Source organism: Brachyhypopomus gauderio, chromosome 14, assembly GCF_052324685.1.
Source record: "Brachyhypopomus gauderio isolate BG-103 chromosome 14, BGAUD_0.2, whole genome shotgun sequence".
Taxonomy (NCBI): Eukaryota; Metazoa; Chordata; class Actinopteri; order Gymnotiformes; family Hypopomidae; genus Brachyhypopomus; species Brachyhypopomus gauderio.
The window spans coordinates 8894324-8918833 of NC_135224.1; the positions used below are offsets into that span (position 1 = coordinate 8894324).

The following is a 24510-nucleotide window of genomic DNA, read 5'->3' on the forward strand; positions in this document are numbered from 1 at the left end:
TGAGTTTACATTTCAGAAGCTTGCTAGATTCTACTAGGTTGTAGAATCGTGCTTCTAAAGCATGAGACAAACACACACACACACACACACACACACACACACACACACACACACACACACACACACACACACACACACACACACCAGAGTTCCACTAATCTTTGCCCTAGTGTTATCCCATGATGGTAAGAGACAGCCACACCTTTGAAACGTGCCCCTCTAAACGGTTCCCCCATGCGTTTTTGGTCCATGTTTGTCTCTCCTTCCTCACGGAAAGAGGAAGAGCCTGTGGAGACTGGTTTATTGTCCTGCAACACAGCGTGTATGTTGGCCTTTACAGAGACCTTCAGCAGGGGTTAGGGTGGATCTGCTGTGATCTGGACCTCCAAGCCCTGCTTCAAAAGCAGAACAAATAAATAACGTACACCGGTGGAGACCAGTTTAGTCCCGCACTGTCAGGAGTTTTTCCTCCTTTGTTTCTGTTGTCATTGTTACAATGTAGCTTTGAGTTTCTTCTCAGAATGTACAGTACTGTACAGTATGTCAACCTTTGGGTTTCTATACATGCTGGAATTAACTAGTTTTATTGGGTTGCCGTGTGTGCAAATAATTAGAATTAACCGTTAAAACATGAATAAGAGTACAGAACACAGCCTACAGAACGCATCTCATGTGAAGAATGTACTTCGATTTCACCAGATTTTTGTCCATTTTTGTGCAGTAATAGCTTTTTGCCTTTGTCACATTTTATTGTGTTTTTGCTTGGGCCCAAAACTACAAACATATACTGCGATGATCAGATTAGGACACTCAAGTTTTCACCTTTTTGTGTTTGATATGTACACACAACAATATGTTTGACTTGACTCCTGTTCTGTAACTTACAGTGCAGTTTACTAAACAGATGCATTGGAGTACATTTCTTGTGCACACTGCCTGAAAATAGTTAGACAGATAGAACTTTATTGATCTCAAAGAAAACTGGGGAATAATTTGAAAATAAAGAGTAACAGTTTACTAACGTTACCCTTTTCACATGGTTCATGTAGTGCTAGAAACAACACTGACTGGACACTTTAATTATTGATATATAACAGGTACTCATGGTTCTTATAGGTTACCAAGCTACAGACTAGCCCTTCTGTTGCTAGCAGACTGTCAACCTAACTTGTCTATCAGAGATTAAGTTCCCCTCTCTCCAGATAATACTCAGGTTGGGGACCATGCTTATCAACTGGTGGCCTGGACATACTGACACAGTTGTGGGTGCTGTGTTGAAGTGAGGTGCAGCAGCGTCAACGAGGTGTTTACATGTGTTATCCTAAAGCATCATACAATGGTTCTGTCTTCAGAAACCATATCATTTATAAATGCACACATGGTGTTTCCAGTAAATTAACATTTTAAATAGAGTGATGAGTATGCAGAAATGTATTGTCATTAACAAGATTGTCTTGACAATGACAACAACCTTCAAATATATGAGCATTAACCCAAACCTAATCTTGTCTTTAGAAATAGGCCTGAATAGCAGAACCTATGACGTGCAACACTCCATATGCAGACGCAGAACCACTCCTGGGGAAATTACACTGGCAAACGATGTACCTGTGTGTACATAAGCGATAGGGCAGAGACCAAAAGTCCACCTGTGTGCTGTGTTTGCTTAGTGCACTCTCACTGCTCCTGGCTTATCACGTGACTCCACTCCTCTGATCCTTCCTCGTGGCTCCTTCATGTCATCTGACCACTGTGAACACTGTGATCTTAACACGTTTAAAAATAATAATAATTAATATTATTATTATCATTATTATTATTATTATTATTAATTATTATTATAACCCAATTATTATTATATTCTGTCTAACTGCTTATAGTCTTTGAACCAGCTCAAATCTTTAGATTCCTCGCTTAGCACTTAACTCAAATAAGTCGGGTCTAGCTTGCGGTCTTTCCCCTTTGCTGCGTTTCCCGTCTCCCCTTCTCGCTTTTCTCCTCCCACCGCCTCTCTCTCTCTCCCCCACTCTCTCACAGTGAATAATGTGAGTGTCTTTTTCCGGGTGACAGGACGGAATGTTGGCCACTACCATGTCGCAGAGGAGAATTTCAAACAGCCTGAGGGGCACTTTCGTTTTTTCCTTTTGTATTTGCTGTAAGGTTTACGCTAATTGTTTAGCGGCAGGCCCAACTAATACGATTATGAGGCCTCCTCTAAAATGGCTCCATTATGTCTGATTCTCTCGCTGCTGCCAAAAGATGATAATAGCACACACAGAATACGTATATAAAATATATATATTCCAGGATGTATCGTAGATATTGTACCTTCTTATTGCAGGTTCGGAACCCTATATTGTAACTTATTGTAATGCATCTACATGAACGATTTGCTAAAATATTATTGATTTACAGTTCATACCGAGTGAAAAAAAAGATTGGATTAAGTACAGTTCAGTGGTACACTTCCAGAACCGGGAAATCAAGACTGTACAAGACTGTGGCTGTAGTGCCCTCTTGTGGTGTTACACCAAGCAGCTGTTGTCTATCAGGAAAGGAAACAAAAAGTTATAAAAATGTTTTCTGAATTGCAAAAGACACAAGAAAAACAACCATCTTGCAGAAGAGTAAGAATGTTTACTTAGAAAAACAAATAACCCAAAATGGACTGTACTAACATGTTCAGACAGGTTTGTGAATTGAGTGTTTTGCTAAGTGAGCTGGGCTGAATCCTAAAGGCAGCAGATCTCTCAGACTTGTTTTCTTATACGATCCATCAGGTTTTGTCAAGTAAACGTCCCATTCAGCACCAAACTGCCCGAAAGAGAAGACCAGAGTTGACTGAATATGATGAGTGATGACTAACATTGCAGAAATTTGCAAAATTAAATTGAGAATGCTGACAGCTTTTAATACATATAACACATGCATTCATAAACACACACGTACATGCACACCTGATATGAACAGGTATGATCGAGGCGCTTACCTCCATTAACACCTGTCGACAGGCCCCACAGGGTCCCACAAAGCTGTCTTTAATATCACTAAAATAAAGTAAAAGGAACCACTGTTTGGTTATTATTTAAATAGAAATTGCTTTTGCTTTTGTGTCTCACCATGTGACTGTTACGGCTGTAAAAACCTTGTGTATCACCATGTAACTACTAGGGTTGTAAAAGCTTGTCTCACCAAGTGACTGCTATGGTTACCTTGTGTGTCACCATTATAGCCATAAAACGTTTTGTCTTACCATGTGACTGCTATGGATACCTTGTGTGTCACCATTATAGCTATAAAACGTTTTGTCTTACCATGTGACTGCTATGGCTGTAAAACTCTTGTGGCCCTCGGCAACAGCTCTTTGAATAGCTGTTCTCTCCGCACACACTGTAAGGCCGTATGAAGCATTCTCTACATTGCAGCCTTACACACACACACACACCACACACACACACACACACACACACACACACACACACACACACACACACACACACACACACACACACACACACACACACAGCATGTCTAAGTATATAATTATATAATAATTACCATTTGTTTTAGGTTATTCATACTAAGTGATTGCTTTAGTAGGTAGACCTATACAGCTGTACATCAAAGACTGACATTTAACAGTGTATAATGTGATCCTCCACTCAACTACACTCTTATGCTAGTTGACTGTACAAGAGTCATTTTGTGTATGTTGTCAACAGTTATTATTCCTTTTCATGAGCGACATGGATTTGACAAAAGACTATAAGACAAACACTTGTAATATGAATTTAGATTGCAAATATACTGGTAAAATATTTTTATATGAAAACTTGTGAATACAATATCAACTGATCTATTACATTACACTTATTTATAAATACATATAGCACACCACACAGACATTGCCTGCCCCTTATTTTATTTATGAAAGCTGTCATTGCGAACAGAGCATCACTGTGCAGAGCACAAGACAAATTAGGATTAGTCATTAACCTCTGAGAACACAGAGCTGATTCTAAACGGACTTGCAACCTACAAGGCTCAGTGTATGTCCAAATACATTAAAATAATTTCTGTGTGTATTCTCTCTTACAGGGTTCTAGCTTAATGGTATCTTTAGACTCTGACTTTAGACTCCGGAAAATGTTGCAAATTGAACTAGAACAATGCATTTCCTGAAGGAAATACTATAGGGCTTGAAAAGGTGTGTCCCTAGCCCCTCTGCCCCCTCTGCTCCATCTGTCCCTGTGGAGTGGGTATGAGAGAGATGTATGTATGTGTGTGTGTGTGTGTGTGTGTGTGTGTGTGTGTGTGTGTGTGTGTGTGTGTGTGTGTGTGTGTGTGTGTGTGTGTGTGAGAGAGAGAGAGAGAGAGAGAGAGAGAGAGAGTGAGAGAGAGGATTCAGCTATTTACTTCTGTTGAGTGAATTCGCTTGTATTAATGTTCAAATAAAAGAGAAGAGTTGTCAACAGTGTGTGAGAGAGATGTGTGTGTGTATGTGTGTGCACGTGCGTGTGTGGGGGGAGGGGGAGAGACATTCCTCACACTAACTAATCTCTGTTACTGTGAGTGGAGACGCCTTGTTATTTAATGTGATTTGCACCCTCCGAACAAACGGTCGTAGTTCGGGACATATTTAACTTATCGCTTAACCGAAAGCTTAACTCTCAAACGAATTGATCAAATGATTAGACATCCCGGCCTGCCAGAAAGGACAGGTTTCTCTCCCTTTTAAAATTTGAATGGAGCTTCTAGGTGAAGGTGTAAGGATTTTACAGCAGTTTATCCAGGAGAGTTTTGATCATTTTTCATGCCTGCACACGCTCTAAGTCACGATCTAACAGGTGTAATTTGAAACCGCCATTCATTTCAATGGGGAGCTTAACATTTTTAAAACTTAAATTCATTTAAATCTATAAATCTTGTCGTCTCAAAAATATCATAGCACAAGTCACAGCACCGAGAGCTTCAAAACGCAGTTTGAATGGAGTCTGTACGTTAAGCGGTTCGGGCTGTATTAAACGCACAAATGTGTGGAAGAAGAAGAAGAAGAAGAAGAAGAAGAAGAAGTATGTAGGATAACAATATAGGGCTTTTCAAGCCCTATAATTAAAGGTGCAGCAGTACAGATTATCCCTTTCAACTGCTCAGTTCCATGCCTGTACAGGCATAACCCCGCATTCTTGGGGACTGAACTTTGTTTTGTTTGAGATACACCTTGTTCTGTTTGTAAAGTAGGGCATCAACCCGACGTTAAATGTGTTTAATTAGTTTTTTTTTTTTACCTGTGATTATGGAGCCCCCTGACGTCAAGATTGCAGCACCAACTGGAAAGCGGCTGTAGGGACAGTACGCCATGCTGCGCGCCTCCAGGCATTTTGCAACCAGTTCCGCAACTTGCCGGTGGATCAAGAAGCAATGGAAATAACATAAAAAATATTGGTGAAAAACAGAAATGTTGGAGCGGACACGTTTTTATGCTGGAAGAGCGGGCCATTAGAGTGTCAAACTAGCCTTCTTATTTTTTAATTTAATAGAATAATTGTGGTGTTGTTTAACCCTCAGCAGTCTCTTACTGCTATTTTAGTCTCCCGATATCCCACCAAAGACGCTGCTGGTTAAAGTAGTTAACATATAGCCTATATTTCATCCCCTCCTTACTGTATTGCTGTAGGCAGTAATTCCATCAACATAAATGATAGAGATTACTAGAAATGATCTCATCTTGAAAAAAAGTATAGAGGAATTCTTGAAGGAATAGAGGCATTCCCCTGAGGAATAGAAGGAATTTCTTGAATATCCTAAGACTGGGATAATATTAACTCAAATCATCTTGTATTATTATTGTACGAATACTGTATTGTTGTTACTGTATTATTTGACAGTGTATTGGAAATGCGTTCCTCTTGGACGCATATTGGATGGTCATCCTGTAAGATGTAAGAATTTCCCCAGTTAAGGAGACATTTTGGACTTCAGAAGGCCTACCACTCGTCGTTTTACAGAGATCATTATACTGTGAGTATGTAGATCCGTATTACTGATGACGCTACTTTTTTAAGGTCCTTTGTTGAGTCGTGTCGACAGTTAGTTGTATTTCATTATCTCGTTATTCATCGCAACATTCCTGACAGAGTCAAACAAACGATGATGATGATGATTCTGCTCTTCTGTTTGCAGTATGAATGGAAGACCGCAAGCATACAAGGAAAAACACAAGTCACGCGAATCCTTACACAGCGTTAACCTACTTGTTTTAAGAGTCGGGCTACACCGAAGCATCTTAAATTACAGATACAGAAACCATTCACTGGTCTATGGGCTTTCCCCTGTAGCTAAAGTGAAGCAAAATCGTGTTTGTTTGTAAACAAATGAAGTAAATTTGTACCTACCAGCCATCGGAACGAGAATGACAGGGAGGTTTTCTAACAGAGGGGATGTAAAAATACAAATAATATCTCGACAAATAGCATCCCTACGTACAGTCTAGCTTGATTTAATGTAAGTCTGTTTATCCACGAACATTTCTGCTCGCCGGGTCATGGACCATGTTGTCTACTTCTGACGCCTCTCATTGGTTAGGAGGAAGTTCCGCGTCATTGGATCAGAGGCGCTGCAGAGCCGGACAGGTGAAACATTCAACAGATATTAGAGTTTATGTTTTAGAGTTTTATTATATCCACATTTGTCTGTTTATCTATTTTACAACACATTTGAAAAAGAAAAAAAAACATTAAAAAAGGAACCGGACAGTTTTCTAAAGTGAAAATGTCTATTGCATATACATAATTACTTGTAAGCCTGTTTCTTCTGTTTGTAGGGCCAGATTGAATTAATACACATTACAGACCTAATGCCACTATAATACACTTGTACATGACATAACACACGGAGAAAGTGAACACTAAAAACACACACATCAAACATAGGTTGTTGAACCAAAAAGCAAACAGGTAAAGGGTCTTCTGACAGTAGTGTTTCCCAATCGATGGGTCAGTGTTTGGAGGATATATGGAATAAACCCAGAATGTTCCTGAAAACCAAAAAAAACCCATCAAGTTGGAAACACGTTGTTGATCTTCTAGGAACCAAATGGCTTTGCATTAGTGTCATGTGGATCGACTCCTGAGCGTAACTGTGACCGTGACTGTGGGTCACAATCAGTAACCGTAACTTCTACCACATTTCCTTTATCTTCTCACAAATCTCTGTTCTCTTTCAAATCCTGTTCTTACCTGTAAGAATCCAGCAGATGCCAAATAAGAAGATGCATACAGTGCAGACCATGCAGATTTGATTCAGGGTTCCTCCATGGACGGTGTTCTTCACGTAGACCAGCATCAGTAAAACAACACCACATGCTCCAACCAGGATCAGATAGATAGGAATGCGTGGCTGACTTGGACACTCATTCAAATGAATAGCTCCTAAAATAGGGTAAATACGTAACAGAAGCAGGCACATCATATCAGATAATACATGCAATGCTAGTCTTGAAGGTTTCTTGGGTGGGTCAGTGAATTTGTCTATCTTTATCCTATGAACCTTTTGCATTTATGCTTGAGCTATATTGATTGTTGTTAATGACATCTTATTGTGTTTTAAACCACAGAAATTGGCTACACAAACAAAATCATTATAACAATAATTAGAAATGACTTGTATCACAATAATATACCACATTAATACATTTCACCTTTATATATTTATATAAGGTATTTTATTGAAAATAAAATACCTCAATGCTTTCATTGTTTCTAGATTTTATTGTTTTAGTACTTTAAAAAAAGTGTATTTACCCAATCCAGTAGCTGCTATCAGAACCATCCATGCAATCATATTCACCACAGCTAAAAAGTGAAATATCCAACCATAATCTGAACATGCTCTAAAATACAACACACATGACAGAAGTTTCAGTTAGACTTTACGTCCTACCAATGAGTGATTTATGGACGACGGCTCTTTCTGTGGTCTCCATTTTCACTGGAGGTTCAGGAAAAGCACTCACACATTCCAGGATTTGCCAGTTCCTAATTAAATAGGATGGTGAAATGAAGTAATATAGCAAAAAAAAAAAAAAAAGTTGTTTCTCTGTCGTGGTTGTTAATTTGACTGGCACACTAAAACTCACCGTTAATCTGACTGTCACATTTTCTCAGCACTGTGGTGTATCAGCTTGCATAAGATATTTGAGACATCTTCTTCACTGAGGTAAGGGCTTGAGAAACTACTGGAACATTTCTGCTTTCTGGGGTCAGTATGGCTATAGTGTGCAAACCAACCATTTGTCTGTATGACTAAATTCTTGTTTAACATTTACTATTGCTATAGTTCCTTATGCACAACTTTTTAAATTGTATTTTCTTTTATTTTTATGTGAGAACAACTACAAGTTTCATCTAACAATGCAATGCTTGTGCTGGTAACATTCTGAAATTCACTTATCAGTAAAGCAAAAGAATATTGTCTATAATGGACTTAATAAATTTTTAACTGAATGTGTCTTTATTTATTAGACAAGATTTATTATTAGTTTTCAGCTATAGAAGAGCCCGTTGCACTTGAACAAACTTGATAAACCACATATATTTGTATTTATTTGTGTGATGTGACAAATGAGGACTACATAGTTATATTGCAATTAGTTGTTCATTGGTTTTTTTCCTCTGTGCCACTGCTGTCAATAGGACATGCAACATAATGGTGTGTATGATCCCCAAAGTTGACAAAGAAAGATAAGGACTTAACTAACCAGTGGAGGTTCTAGACCAATCTCTCAGTTGCCAGTACTGCTGCTGTATCATCATTAACAAAATGATGTGTCTCACACCACGTCTCATTTAGGGGGGGCCTTGGTGATGGTGGGGGGGGGGGGGGGGGGGGACGTGGGGGCAAAGATGTTGTGACAGGTACACTGCCCTTCCCCAGAACCGCCTCTGTAACTATCAGAGACTGTATGTTTCTTTCACCCATACATTTAGTTTTATCATAAGGAGTACACTATTATGTTCAGTGAAATGTTTCCATGTAAATTCATATACACCAGCATATATAACATTCTGAACATTTATTAACAGCATGATCACAAATGAATATTCATAAAATGAATTACATTTTAAGCACTGTTGTCTGAGTCATCATTACAGTCTTTACATTCTGTGTAATACAAAATATATTTCATATAATCTTCACACATATCACATGTATACACACACACACACACACACACACACACACATACAACACACTGAAGCATTCATTCAATTATACTGGCAGTGGAATTGAAGCAAAATGTGAAATCCTCTTGTAATGCATAAGGTACTTGGACTCTAGAAGGTAAACCCACCGATGATGTTCAGACTCTACAGACTGATGAGACTGGTGGCATAGTTTCATAATGGGCAGACATATTGTTTCTGTTTACCCAAACATTCTTCCCGTCCTCTAGAAATTAAACAATTGCAGCAGTATCCCAGCAGCACAACAGGAATAAGAATGTATATAGCATTGGTGATCCAGAAAGCAAACTCGTAGAGGATCCTTTCACAGTACTCAACAGAATGATGGGACTCGTAGTTTGGTTTATATGCCATGTACACATAAACACTACCTGGAATAGAGAGTGCAGAACTGTTAATGTGAGCATAAAGCATAATGGTCTTGAATATAAATTTCTGTGATCTAATAAATATCTGGGTAAATAAAAAGTCATCATTATTCTCATTGTACTTTTTCTCCTGTCTTTTTGCTTCAGTTTTATATATGGAGGTCTCGTAATGAAAATGTATTAAAATGAATATGCATCCTTTAGTTTATTTATTTCGTTTTCCTTTATTTAGTTAATTTGGTTTTCCGAAAGATGCAGTCTATGATTATGTTTACTGAAAGCCAAGTAGCAAGAACCTGAAACAATTACACTCATTTTTTCACAGTGATTTCAGGTTTAGTTGTTTGAGTCTGCCTTTCTTTGTTCTTATCACTTTACTCTTGCCTAAACTTTGTTCTTCCTTGACAGTTTATCTAGTTTGTGATCTCATCCATTCAGATTCAGATCATAAAAACTCCCTGATTTTCAGTGTTACCTGTGATTAACCAGACGGGACAAAAAAGGAAGAGCAGGAAGTGAAGAATCCTGAATGGAAGGCACATCTTCTCATTTGATTGGTCGCAGTAAAAGAAGGGGAGGATCTGTAGGCTCAGACACACCAGCCCTCCTACTAGTACGTATATGGGAATCATGGGCTGCTTTGGACAGTCAAAAAGGTGTTTTGCTCCTTTAAAACACGATCAAACAGAAGCAAAATTGCCAATAAGCATATGTGAAAATGTTATCAGTTCGGAAATAAGTTTAGAATTTGCCATGGTAAGTATTACAGTATTACAACAAAACAGTATTACTTTTAACACATATAAGCTCAGGTTAGACTCACTCACCTAAGCCAATGATTACGACAGGAAAAAGACTTAGAAGAATTCTCATTCTTCCTGGAAAAAAATATATATAACTTCTTATTTAGTAACAGCTTTAAAAACACAAGATAAAAAAAGGAATTATTTTGATGTGACAGATCTATCTTTGTTCAAAGAAAGAGATGCAAACCTTTGTAGTACGGTACAGATGTACAGAGCATGTAGTTTTATTTTAAACTTTATTGTAGCTTCAACATGTTACCGTTATCCATCAGAAAAGTCCAGAAAATGTTTCTTTGAATCTCTGAGTACCCTCTCCCTCTGGGAGACGATCTCCACTACAGGACCCTCTTTCTCCAGGGTGATGGTCTCCATCACACTGCCCTCACACTGCCATACCCCTCACATGTGTGTTCATACTGGGCTTCACCCAACCTCAAGGCATCAGCTGGACCTATAAAACTATTTGTAATAAAAAGCCAGAGGTGGCAGAGACCACAGCTGGACTAAAGCTCAAGTCTTCCAGATGTTCTCTGATTACCAGACCAAAAACAGAATCAACATATAGATATAGAGCAATATTGGAAATATTGTCATTAGAAAAACACAGATGGATAAAGATTTCTTAAGGAATGGCATAACGTCTGCAATAGCTGAGCTACAATCTGATCTGCAGTAACATTTTCATGAGAAAAAAGAAAAAACAAATTTTCTGTTGGGGTTATGACTAATCTGTAATATAATGCTCTCTCTCACACACACACACACACAAAAACATTTCCCTTCACTCTTCAAATCATAACATGCCTCTCCCTTTCCGTCATCATTCTGTCACCTTTCACTTTAATAAAAAAAAGAATCTTCACATTTAAGGCATGAGTCAATTTTTTCAGCAATATGTGAACTGAAGAGATCGGTTACATAAAGACAGCAGATACCTGTGCACATGTTGCTACCAACAAAAAGTGCATCAGCGATAAATTCCATCTTGATTTGTCGTTTCTCTGAATAATGAATAAAAACAGAGAAAATCCAGTGAAAAAATACATTCTAACATTAGGTTTGAGAGGTCAGACCAGAAGTTTAAGAAACATTAAAAATACTAGGCAAGAGTTTAAATTATAACCTGTCAAGCGATTCCGAATATCCTTTAAGCATTTTCAATTAACAGTGCACACTGAAAATACTGGTCCTTGTTAGCATTGTGGAGGTTTGAGGATTCCAGAGAAATGTATCTGATTGAAATACCATACTCACAGTTCAATGAATTTCACTACAAAGGTATAAGATCACTTGTGCCCTTACCTGCGATACGGACAGAATTGCTTTGCAGCACAAATGCTTTGCAAACCTGCTGTGACACACCAAAGCTGGTAAGTGGATTGTTTTCTCTTCATAATAGGAATCATGTAAGGTAATCACGTGACATACAACGTTTCTGCATACCAATAAATTTCTATTCCAGTGACAATCCTGACAGATACTTCTTAGTCATAAGCTGGTTAGACCAACTAAGAATTCTTAAGAGCACCACCCAACTATGGCGCTTGTACAGAAAATACATCATGAACAGCCCCTATGTGTGGACTCTTTGTCAGGGCTGGCTCGGATGCCACGCCCTCTACATCCGCACGAGGCACCCGAGTCAGTCCCAGAATCGTCATAATCAGCAGTGATTCGTCTCAGCTGTTTTATAGGCTTCTTAAGGAGCCTTCTTGCTTGTAGAGACGAATCACTGCTGAATCGCTTTGTTGGTCTCATGCCGTTGCGCTTTCACCTCCCTCCCGACCGACCTCCCTCCCTCTCTCGTTTCTTCCGCTTCTTCCGCGTTCTTTGTTTTGCATTTATTATTGTTATAAGATGTGTAATATTTTTCGCGTTGAGATTTTCGCATTGTTTTCTGTTTATGGTTTTACCGTATTATTCACGGTATTTTCTTGTCTGCTTGCGCGTTGATATTTCCACGTTATTTCTATTTGTAGTTCTACCGTGCTCGCACGGTTTAGTTTCCTTTTCGTTTTTGCGCGTCGTGTTTATTTTCTCTAGTTTTGTTTATTGCTCAGGAGTGTGTGTTTGTGTGTGTGTGTGTGCAGGGGCGCAGATGGCACTGGGGACGGGGGGGGGGGACACGTCCCCTCCAGATTTATATTGACCCCATCCGAAATCTAGCATCTACAAGCGTAAACGTATGTATTGTACAGCTTGGTCCCCCTCACTTCAGTGAGTGTGTGTGTGTGTGTGTGTGTGTGTGTGTGTGTGTGTGTGATCACTCCTTATTTTTGCGCTCTGCCTTTTTTACTAACCGGCACTTGGGTCCTCCCTTCTCTCCCCTTGTTTCTTGCGTGGTGTGTACGTCTCTGTACTCATCTCGTTACACTCTTCATCTGAAGATCAGTTCCTCCCACATCAGCACACCAAACACGCTCATTCATCAGTGGAGCCGAATCCATTGTATTGCTCATGAAGCCTTATGGTGAAATTTCAGATCCCTTTCATTTATAGTCAGTGATCAGGCATTGCACAAACACCGTGAATGGCACCACAAACTTTTACTGTACACCTCCACGATGCCCAAGCAGAAAGGTTTCTAATAAAGTTCCTGCAGTTGTCTCTCAGTATGAAAATCAAGGAAATGTCAGTGTATGTGATGTGAGAGTGCTTGGAATGGCCCTCGTTTTCTTCTTGGCAGCTGGTTTGAACGTTCATCTATTATGCACAAGGGTGTAGGAGTGAGTTTGATATTGGGTGGGGCACATTTGCTGAATCAAAGCACCCCCTCCCAGTACCCAAAACATTAGCTAATAAATACACTGATTCTGCTATAGATAAGGCAGCATTTATTTATACTGATGTGGAACATTTGTAGAATTACAATAATTAGTTCATAAATAAACAAATTCCATCAATATCTGTACTTATTAGACAAATCCAATAAAAGGTCAATTTACAAAAACCAGCTATAAACAGCTAGTGACATGAATGTACACGTTGATATACTCGTTACAGAAACACAATTCAAGATCTCCTGATTTGCTTATTTAGAAGGCTGTAGTCTCTACCAGTTATTGATTGTATAACACTGGCCTGTACAACGTAGATATAACAGAGGTATTTGCACAAGACCTCTTAATATTTCATATGACATTAAGATTTTGCCAGTGTTGTGGGGGGGGTGATGTTGGGTTGTTTTTTCCAAGATGTATCACAATCACAAAATAGCTGTTAGTATAATTGTGGTTTGGTATGATCTATGTGTTGTGGTATGGTCCAAATTATCCAGCCATGATGTCCAGTATAGACCAGGACAGATTTATTACTGGTATCGTCGGTTTCATATCCACCATTTAGAATCATCAGCTGGCACCACACCGCAGACATTATACATGTTGGAAAATAGCTGAAACCTGTGCCTGTGATTTTCCATTGTGACGGGTGCACACTTGAGGTGTGGTTTTTTCTGTGTGCGTGTGTGTGTGTGTGTGTGTGCGTGCGTGCGTACGTGTGTGTGTCTGCACACTCTTTTTTTGTACATATGGCAAGTATTCTGACTGTGTGGCTAAGAATTATTTCAAGATCAACTAGTTTCTAAGTACCCAGAAGACATACCATAAAACATGATATTAAACAAGCAGAAATAGAAATGCTGCAAAAAAAAACTGGTGATAGAAGCTTAGAAATCAAAAGACAGACATGATAGAAAGATAGAAAAGAAACTCAGTGTCATCATCACTATCAAAAGTTTCCTTATATAACATAACATAACCTCTGTATGTTCAATATCTGACCAGCAGATTACATCACACTGTGTTTTCTTAAGTAACTAGCAGTGTATTGCACCCAGTATCAGTGGATTTTTAAATCTCTTTGGGTTAATCTCTCTGCCAGAGATGCAAAAGTGCCTTCGAGAAACTAATGATAAAATGCTTCCATGTTCCACTTCGCGTGTGGCTGATTCCCCACAATCATATCTTACAATCACATCTTACACTCATAGTCAGCAACAACAGACATTACAAGCACTATCATGCTTCCTATAATAGCTGTGATGCCAGTAAAAATGTTAAATGTGGGTCCAGACCAATCAGAAGGTTGGCAAGTCCACAGCGCCACACTTTAATGAGACATTTGCCCAAGCCGGTTTGCACACAGGTTTTGGCACCCTTCAGCTCTTAGTATTATGGAAGTGCAGCTGCCATTATAAGTCAGTCAAGCACTGACTGCTGGAAGTCTCTACGTAGATGTAACCACAGGACTGGCCACCCCGGAGTTCAACCACTCGGCTCCGCCCTCTTTCCCCCGGTCCCGTTTGAAGATGAGCTCCTCCGAGGAAGGAGTCAAATGGTAAACCTCTTCTCCACAACTAGGAGCAAACACACACACACACACACACACACACACACACACACAGCTGAAATGCGTTTTTTATCATCATAACATTGAAATGAGTGAAAAACATATCTTACCGTTATGTAGATTTTTTTGTTAGGTCTCCTTCTATAGAAAATTGCTTTAGTGTTAAATTCAGGACTTCCATCTTTCTTAAACACGCGTGTCCTTATAGTGTCCTCCTCACACCTGATAACAGCATACACATCGGGTGCTGAGAGAGAAAGAGAGAGAGAGAGGGACAGAGAAAGAGAGTGAAAGTGAGAGATACCATAAGAGAACATGAGGACTTTGGCGTTCTACGGTGCCTGTTGTTTTTCATGGCGTTAATGCAAGGACAGATCATTACTTGGCTGTTTGGGACAACTGAGCATGGAGGCACTGTGTAGGTGCACTGTAGTTACAGCACACAGCTGCGGGCCACAGCACTGCCACAGTGAAGGAGCAGGCAGCTCCTTCTTCACCTCCCTGCAGAGACAGAGATTAGCAGCTCACCACCTTCTGTGTCTTTGCTCGATAAAGAACAATTAATGCACCGATTCCAAGTATTCTTTATGAAGCTTTATGAAATGACTGGGGTATTTAGATGATTTTCTGCAACTCTGCAGATAGACCTCACCAGAGCTTCATGTTTGTATGTGAGAAGAGACGGAGGAGGAAGCGCCCGGTGGCCCCTGGCTGGAAGGTGGTGGGCACCACAGCGTAGCGCCCTGGGGCCAGAGCCACACGCAGGGTAACACTGCGGGAGTTCATGTAGACGGAGCTGGCAGCCTGCTCGCTGAAGCACTGCACCCTACACCTGCGATTGACCTCCACCTGGGAGAGCGTTAGACCAGAGGAGAAAACAAAACCTTCACACTGACCAGGGCAGGAAGATTGCAGAAGAAGAAAAAATGCCTAACCCGTCCTGACAGGTGGACGGCATACACAGCCAAAATGATTTAGGTCTTCTGATGAGATTACAGCAATCACGTTCGAGAGAGTGTGGCTGTTCAGACACTCACCCTCAGCACCTCGAAGCCGATGGGAAGATTTTCACCTCTTCCTTCTTTCCTTTGAACCCGTCTGTCCTCCTGGTGCAGGCATATCAATACTTCATCTTCCTCTTCTCCGACCTCAAACATGAACTGAGAGAAAGAGACGTGACAATGGACTCAGAGAGAGACGTGACATGAACTCACAGAGAGAGGTCACATGAACTCACAGAGAGAGGTGACTGTGGGTCATATAGAAGTGTGGTAACCTCTCATGGAAAATTGTAAAGTACACAAATATGGATATGTAAACCTATACAATAAATATGGGAAAATAACCTTGTTTTCTAAGTGCCAAATCATAAAGCAATTAGCCAGTCAGTTTCAAAATTGCAGATGCTTAAAAACATCTATAGCTAAAGAGATGACAATCCAGTCAGCAGTAATATTTGAGTGTGTATTTTTCCTGGGATTTTTTGCTTGCTGACTTACTACAATGTCAGTATCACATTCATCTTCATGATAAAACCTAATTTAAATCTCAATATGTGTCATAGCCAAATCATGAGGCAAACATCCAGTGTTCAGTTTAATCTGAGCTGCACCTGAGGATTATGAAGAAACGTTTCTCTGAAGTTACTGCACCCCCCACACCGACTCCTTTTGTCCATTTCTCTACTCCATTTTTCCTTTGCCACGTCCTCCTCCTTCTCCTCCTCCTCCTCCTCCTCCTCGCTACGGTGCTCCTCTTTCTTCCTCTGCCTCCTCCTTCCCCCTTTCACTGTCTTCTTCTGCTTCGCCCCATCGGCAGTCCTGTGGTTCCGCTGTCTTTTGCCCACCCGCTCCTCTTTCCCGCCTCCTCCCAGGACAGGAGCAGGACGGGGCTGATGGCTCCCCTCTGGTGGGCTGTGTGCAGGGGCATGGGCCCATTCCCCCAGGAGCCAGTCCTCTCTCCAGCAGTGCTGGGTCCAGAGCAGGGAGTGCTCCACTAGCCTGCACACCGCCATGTCTGTGAAGTAATGGCAGAAGTCCTCAAAGTCCATCCTGGGATAAGAAAAAAGACACACATATTTGACGTAACATTTGAGAAGATTTTGCAGCTATGCTTTTTGCTTTCTCGTTGCATCTCACATGAAATGTGTCTGTTTTCCATTTTACATCAATGAGATGCTTAACATGTTGTTAAAATCTTTCAGTATGAAACAAAATGAATTATTCTTTGTAAAAAAAAAAACAAAAAAAAAAACACTGACCAAAATTCTCCCACATCTCTGACGACGAGTCCCATTTTCTCCCTTTCGCTGCGGTCAGTCTGCTGCCACAGTGGAGACCTGAAGGCCAAAATATACAAAGATTAAGGCCAGACAGGATGTACATTAAGGCCAAACTACTTCAGGTGTGTCACGTCTAGCTCCACCCCCTACCTGTCAATTCAGCTTTCTTTTTCACTTAGCCCCGCCGTTGTTTTCGTTGCCATGTTTTTTCTTTGTCCGCTCCATGGTTATTGTTTCCAGCTGTCCCTTGATTGTGTGTTCATTTGGTTCGTTATTTTGTCCCTGTCCCAGTTTCCCCTTTCTGTCAATGTCGGAACACTTCGCTTGTTCTCTGCTCAGTTCTTACACTTTAGATAACATTTGTTATCTTGTACTCGTGATTTGTGTTTTAGTCTCGTATATGGTCAAAATCATTAGTGTTCATTGCTGTTTCTCGGTCACGTTTGTTGAGTTTCAGTGCTTTATTCGTGTTGTCAAGTTTAGTCATTCTGGTTGGTGTATTTCTCTGTTCGTGGTTTATGTTTGGTTAGTTTAGAATATCTGTTCATGTTCCCAGGTTTGTTCCTTCCCGTTAGTATCTGCTCCTGTTGCCTGTATATGGTCATTAGTCTAGAAAGCCCTCGATTCTCTCTTCTTTGGTTATCGTCTTTGTGGACTAGTAGTAATATACTGATGTACTGGCTTTGTGTGTCCCTCTCTGTATCAAGTGTGACAGTGTTTCTTATACTACATCTCCGTGTTACCAAAGTTACCATCCTGTTTAAATTAAGTGAATCTCTCTTTCACGTAATCTGGTAATCGTGCTACGTAAATTAAGTGCCCTCCACGGTGGGCACGGTGATCGCACACACGATTGACCCTGTTCGTAACAAGGACAGCGCCCTATCACACCTGTTCGTAACAAGGACAGCGCCCTATCACACCTGTCTTGTCTGCTTTGACTGCAGATTGAAAGTTAATTGCATCCTGTTTTAAGGTTATTCCAGGGAATGTTTGGAAGGAGTAACTGGAATGTATCTTGAACAAAATATTCTTGCATGTTTGCCTATTGGCTGATTTGGCACTTTTGTGATCATTGCCCGCCCCTACACAACATTCAAGAAAAGTCTGCGGTTGGTTATTTTGCAATGCCAATCAAATGGCCCCTTCTTATCATGGCAGATTTTTGGCCATGTAATGGCCAAGCAATTAAACCAGACTTACTGGAAGTCCGAACTTTAAGACCTTCCTACAGATATATGAAACCGATCTATGAATATATTCCTTCCCATCAGAACCATTAGCTTTACGGGTCACTCGTAACCACAGCTGTGATGGGTAACTCCTTACCCCTGGCTCCAGGCCCCAGTCCAGTCCGCCATGCCCCAGGGATTCCTCATGCGTACCATGCAGATCCGGGATGTTCCGCAAATTCCCAAAAGTCTCTCCCCCAAGCGGATCTTCTTGATGTCAGTAACACTGTATGCATGGCCCTTCACCAAGCCACAGTCCAGCACTGACTCCACAAGTTCTCCATCTGCTGGCTAGATATTGGAGAAGTTGAGAACAAAAAGGATGAGCATAGTGGGGTAAAATAGGATCAAGATTGATTTGACATCAGCTCTGGGATGAAGAAAGAGGAGAATATGATTAAAGCCCATGGAAAGGGGTATAAGAGGAGGGTAAAGGTCAATAGAGTGACTAAAGAAAAGACGTTTTAGGCAAAAGCAATGACACAGACTTCGGCAACAATGTAAATTTAAACAAACGATCGTTAAGTTATCTGCACATGCCCATGTGACTATGTTGTTTTTGTTTTTTTAATGTTGTTTTTTGTTTTGCTCACCATGTATACATTTATTGACAGTCACGTTCTTTAAAATGCTAACTTAAAAAGTCATACTGGCATTCTATTGACGGAGCCAGGACGTTATGCCCATATAAGGTATACTGTGTCTAAAGGTTTTAAGTTCTATGGTTTTAGGAAGTTCAAAACTGTAAGAGCGCAACAGAGATGTGTACCCGTATGGAGCAGGTGATGAGAGCTTTGTGACTGTGTGCTTTTCCTAACAACTGGAACAGTGCCCGTCTCTGCTCAGCATGTTGGATCAGAGCCTCTTGGTCCAGCCTCAGTGACTCTGACACTCCACCAGTGAAATCTACAAGGGCTTCGGCAGTGTTGCCTCCCTCTAAGGCCTCATAGCAACCGTTCAACCTGACAGTAAGGAGGATGGAAAACGTTGCTTAATGGGTAAAATTCAAGGGCTAGTGTCTGCCTGATAAGTTCAGTCCCTGCAGCAATCAAAAGTAACTTGATGTGCATGTGCATGTGCGTGTGTGTGTGTGTGTGTGTGTTGTTGAGGGCTTTAAACTTCTATCAACCACTATAGCCCAGCGCGTTCGTTTGATGGGAAAGAGATAGCAGGAATAACCATACCAAAATTATAGCAATACCAAAAAGGCCTTTATTAAAACAGAGATATCTCTGGGGATCTCACATTCTAACATTTTACATCAGAGAGACCCAACAAGTTTTGGTACATGCAGTCTTTATATACTATTTCTCCACCCCCAAACCCACAGATCTTCTTCTATACCTTACATGGTGTTTTTGTTCGAGCAAACATGATTTTGCTGTTCAAGCAGACATGACTTTTCCATTTGTTTCAACATATTAGAATATCTGTTCAAAGGGATGCTGTCCTACACCGGTATGTTGTACTTCTCATTTATCAGTCTAACACTGCGGTCCTCAACTTCCCGTTGACCGGGTCATCTTCCCTTTGAAACTCCTTACACATCATGATTTCCCAAGGCCCTTCTTAGGGTTCACAGCTTAAACACATCTAATGCAGTAGTTATATTTAATTACTATATTATGTTAATGGTAAGCAAAATATATTGTTGCTAATGCTAGTGCTAAGCAAAAACCCAAAATCACAACAGTGTGTGTGCGTGTGCGCGTGTGTATGTGTGTGTGTGTGTGTGTGTGTGTGTGTTTGTCTCTGCATGCATGCACATGTGCATATTTGTGTGTGTGTGTTTGTGTGTGCGTGCGTGTGTATGTGTGTGTGAGTGTGTGTGTGTGGATGGGGTACTTGGCATAAGCTTTCTCCAGCAGGGCACTCCAAAATTCCCGTGGTGATGCAGAGCGACAGAAGAACAGAGATCCGTCCTCACTGACCGGTAAGCGGTCATCCACCACCACGTCCGTCCACTGGCCCATTCGCCAGAAACGAAAGTGGAAAATCCCTGCATACAGATCTGGATGCTTAGGGTTCCATTCCTGCTCTATGTGATCAGGGATCACCTGTTATGAGGGGAGGGGGAGAGGGAGAGAGAGAGAGAGAGAGAGAGAGAGAGAGAGAGAGAAAGAGGAAGTGTGAAGACTCACCATCGCCATTACTGTGTACCAACAATGCTGTCCAAATGACGAATGACATGTTCATATCCCCCCCCTCCACACACACACACACACCTTTTTCCAAAGTGAGGGCTCTGTGGCCAGACAGGATGTAGCTGCCACCATCCAGCAGTTACCTAGCCTGCCCTGGTGCAGGTCTCTGGTGCTGATTCCATCCACAAATAGTCGCGGGTCCCTGCACAGCTCCTGATACACAAAGAGGAACACGTTGAAATGCTTACCTGAGAATCCAGATTACATGTTTACAGCAAAATTACCAGTTCACTGAATATTTTGTGAAACCATCAATATCATATGATGAAACCTAGTATAGAACACAAATGTCCGCCTAAAATGCCTAAAAAACCTGGTGTTTATCCTGGTGTTATAATCTGGTTGTCTAAGATCAAAGTATGTTGAAGAAGAGAAATGTACAGTAAGTAAACAGTGGACCACATGCCACTGTTAGTGGTGTCATGGAAACGCTTCAGTGTTATCCATATAGGGAGCATTGTTGGGAGAAAATACTCTTTTGTATGTATGTAGTATATGTATATATACTATGGGAGGTGTGGTAGGCCCTGTAGTAGGTGCAGAAAGCCTTTGTTTCAATTACTGACTACGTTTGGGTCGTATGAAATAACAGGTCTTTTTACACTAATGGCAAAGCGGAGTGGTCTCTCTTTCCATTTAATAATTAAATGATGGTCTTTGATATCCTCACCCGTGGTCGCTTCCATGTGAGTCCAGGTGGTGGCGCTCTTTTGTAGAAAAGTGACTGAGCAGAAGCAGGAAAGAGGGGGTCCTGGAATAGAGCTCCACGTCTCAAACATGTTCGCTTCAGGGTGTGGTAGTTCTGATTCTGAAACAGACACACTCTGTCAAACATTCCTGAGGAGAGGAGAGGAGAAGAGAGGAGAGGAGAGGAGAGGAGAGGGAAGGGGAGGAGAGGAGAGGGGAGGAGAGGGAAGGGGAGGAGAGGGGAGGAGAGGATGATAAGAGATAACACAATGCATTATGATTGTTCTGGGGAATCGGCTACATAAGATTTGAGGCAACCTCATGTTAGGTGCAGTTGTATGACAGCTGTAAAACCCTCCATAACGGTTACCAGAAACCCTCTCTTTTTGCCTTAGCTCCTAGAATTATTGGGTAAGCATTTTTAGGTGTACCTAGCCCCAGAATTGATAACCAAAGAGTGTCAGTAGTGGGGTGAGCTGAGATGAAGTGACCTCTCCTGGAGCTCTGGAGAAGAGGTTGCATATGAGGTTAGGAGCTTAGCCTCTAGACATGAAGCAGAGGTGTTGTATCAGGTGATGGGCCGATATGTGGATATGGGTAGAGAGTAAGTGGGAGTAATGGTTAAATGGGGTGGGGGGTATCGGGGCTTTTGGCAGGGACATAGCACATGCCAGGATATTTTGTGTGGGGGTGCGTGTGCACACAGATACACACATGCCATAACTAGCCTACTGGACTCTCAGCTTCCCTCTCATAAAGGAAACGCACATAGGCAGAGGTGATTTACTGATAAACAACACAAAAAGCTGGACGGCCAAACTTACACAACACAGTTAGGCAAGCTTAATTCAGTTCTGTTGTAGTCTGTACCTCACTAAAGATTCCTACATACTAAATACACTGCATTCCTAAATACACTGCAGGTACTTACCTGGATTCTTCTTCATTCATATATATATATATATATATATATATATATATATATATATAAAACTGTGTTAAAGTGTTTTATATTCTATTGCATCTATTGCACATAAACATACAATACATTATGTCTCATACTCACTGAGACAAGTTATAAATAGCAAAATCAGCAAAAGTCATCTTCAATATCATCAATATCATCTTCACACAGTACAGTGATGATGTGTAAGATACTACAGCAGTATTCCCATCCACAGTTAAAAATCAGATGAGATCTCTCACCCGTTCCCTTTAGGTTTCTGCTCAGAGTCCTTCTCTGTTTGAAGCTCTCTCCCAGATCTTTACTTTATCCACTTATCTGCACAGTTTCATGAGATGGCTTGTTTGCATCGCAGGTTTTGCAGAAGCCGGTTGTGGTGGTTTAGTGGTCTCGAGAGTCTAATATTTAATCTGTGGTGATGTACACTTCTGCTATTCCCACTGTGAATACACCGAGACGGTCAGGAGAGACAGGTGTTTTCTTTCAGTTGTCAGCTGCCCGTCCGTTGTCACCGTGACAACCTGACTCTTCTGGCCCGGACCGAGTGCAGCGTTATTTTGGACCGCCCGGCACTCGAGGATACGACGCTACGTCCAACTACGTCCATGTATGTCCCGAGAAGGTTCGGTCGCATCACTTGGGTTAAAGTCTGATTCCTAGGAGCGTAAAGCATGTTATCATATACCACACCACTTCACACACCTGAATTTGGAGTAATTCAATATGCCTAAGAGATATGTACATATGAAAACGTGTCCTTAAGTTTGGGACTTCCCTCGCAATGGCTGATTGGCCAGCAGGGAGTCCTATATTTACATTTGTAACCTCAAACCTCCACCCTAACCAAGTACAATGGTACGGGAGGCGGCCAGTAGCGCTGTGCTGGCTGTCAGCTCCGTTAGGCACCCTCAATCAGACACCACTACAGCCATAGGAAACAGGCACCAAGCGCTTAAAAATGATTGATTTACCAAATGGAAACAACAGTCAAGTGACTGGCATACAGGCTTTAAAAAGAGCTTATAAAAATATTAATACAGGGTACTAAAGGGTTGAAATCATAGTCATGTGGGCGTCCAGTCTACTCTGCTTCTCATGTTATTGATGTGTGTGTCTCCTGTTACACATGCATGTTCACCTGCTTTCTCTCTAACCACTTATAGTGGTTTCAGTTGTGTCCTGATGCAGAAAGATGTTGACCAAGAGCCTCACCACAAACTCCACCCATTTTACCCCCACGGGCTCCTACCCAACACCTCTATACCCCACCTCTATACCCCACCTCTCGCTCACATGCACACAGTACCACACACAAATTTAATTTAATATAGAGTAATTGCCAAGGCCCAACACACACACACACACACACACACCTCTCTCCTCTGGTAAGATCATCATGCCATATCTGTTGTCATCTAGCGTGTGGCAGTGACACCTGAGTCTCCAAGAAGCCCTGTGGACACAAACACACACACACACACACACACACACACACACACACACAATACTATGTTAGATGTTATAAACCGTGTATTTCAATCACTGTTGACTTTTTCCTGGTTGTCTAAGATCAAAGTATGCTGAAGAAAAGAAGTGTGCGTTAACAGTGGACCACAGAGGAATATCATGGAAAGGCTTCAATCAATACCCTACTGCTTTTGAACAAGTATTAAACTATTAGCGTATTATTATTTTATTATTTAAATAAAATGATTGTGAAAACAAACAACCCAAGGAATCCCTGACAAACATCGATCCATTTTCTTTCTGATTCTTTCTGTAAGAAAAAGACAGATAAAACAAGTCAGTACAGTTTCAAATGTTATAAGCACATATGCTATGAACTCTGTCAAGAGCAGCACGATACCGTTATACATATTGCGCCACTGGGGGCAGTATTGCACAAGCACGTCACACGTATGTCTCGTTCCCTCTTTTTTGTGCATCTCTGCTCGCTCACATACGCTTTTCCATCTGTTTTTCTCGTATCCCTTCCGCGGTAAGATCATCATGCCATATCTGTTGTCATCCAGCACACGGCAGTGACAACCGAGTCCCTGAGTTTATTCACCATTGTGAACACAGACGCACACACACACAGCCACACACAAATAAACAGTTAAAAATGTATTTCATTTTATTTCTTCTTCATAAAATAGTCGAATAGCCTAATATCACAGTATCCATAAATATGTTATCAGTGGCCCACATAGAACATCACAGTAAGGTTAAGGTAATCAATCTCCTGCTCTTGAACGTTGCAGTTTTTATGTAAATACTTAAAGGAGCGGTTCGTATAATATAATATTCATATAATGAAACAGTCGTTATACTGACCCCTTGTGCTTTGGATGTTTCAAACGTTCTTACTAA

At 41.0% G+C, this 24510-nt stretch overlaps 1 protein-coding gene across 1 annotated transcript; it reads right to left on the minus strand.

Annotated features, from left to right (window-relative positions):
* Nucleotides 1–13252: 13252 nt before the first annotated feature.
* LOC143474781 (calpain-5) lies at nucleotides 13253–24497 on the minus strand. Its single transcript, XM_076972374.1, has 14 exons — nucleotides 23511–24497; nucleotides 22380–22793; nucleotides 21157–21323; nucleotides 20508–20639; nucleotides 20128–20339; nucleotides 19052–19244; nucleotides 18380–18573; nucleotides 17030–17107; nucleotides 16382–16820; nucleotides 15807–15929; nucleotides 15422–15618; nucleotides 15152–15270; nucleotides 14880–15016; nucleotides 13253–14776 (listed from the first exon to the last, which is right to left on the minus strand). The coding sequence occupies exons 3-14, from the start codon at nucleotides 21319–21321 to the stop codon at nucleotides 14612–14614; spliced, it is 2154 nt and encodes a 717-aa protein (XP_076828489.1). The 5' UTR covers nucleotides 21322–21323; nucleotides 22380–22793; nucleotides 23511–24497; the 3' UTR covers nucleotides 13253–14611.
* Nucleotides 24498–24510: the final 13 nt, after the last annotated feature.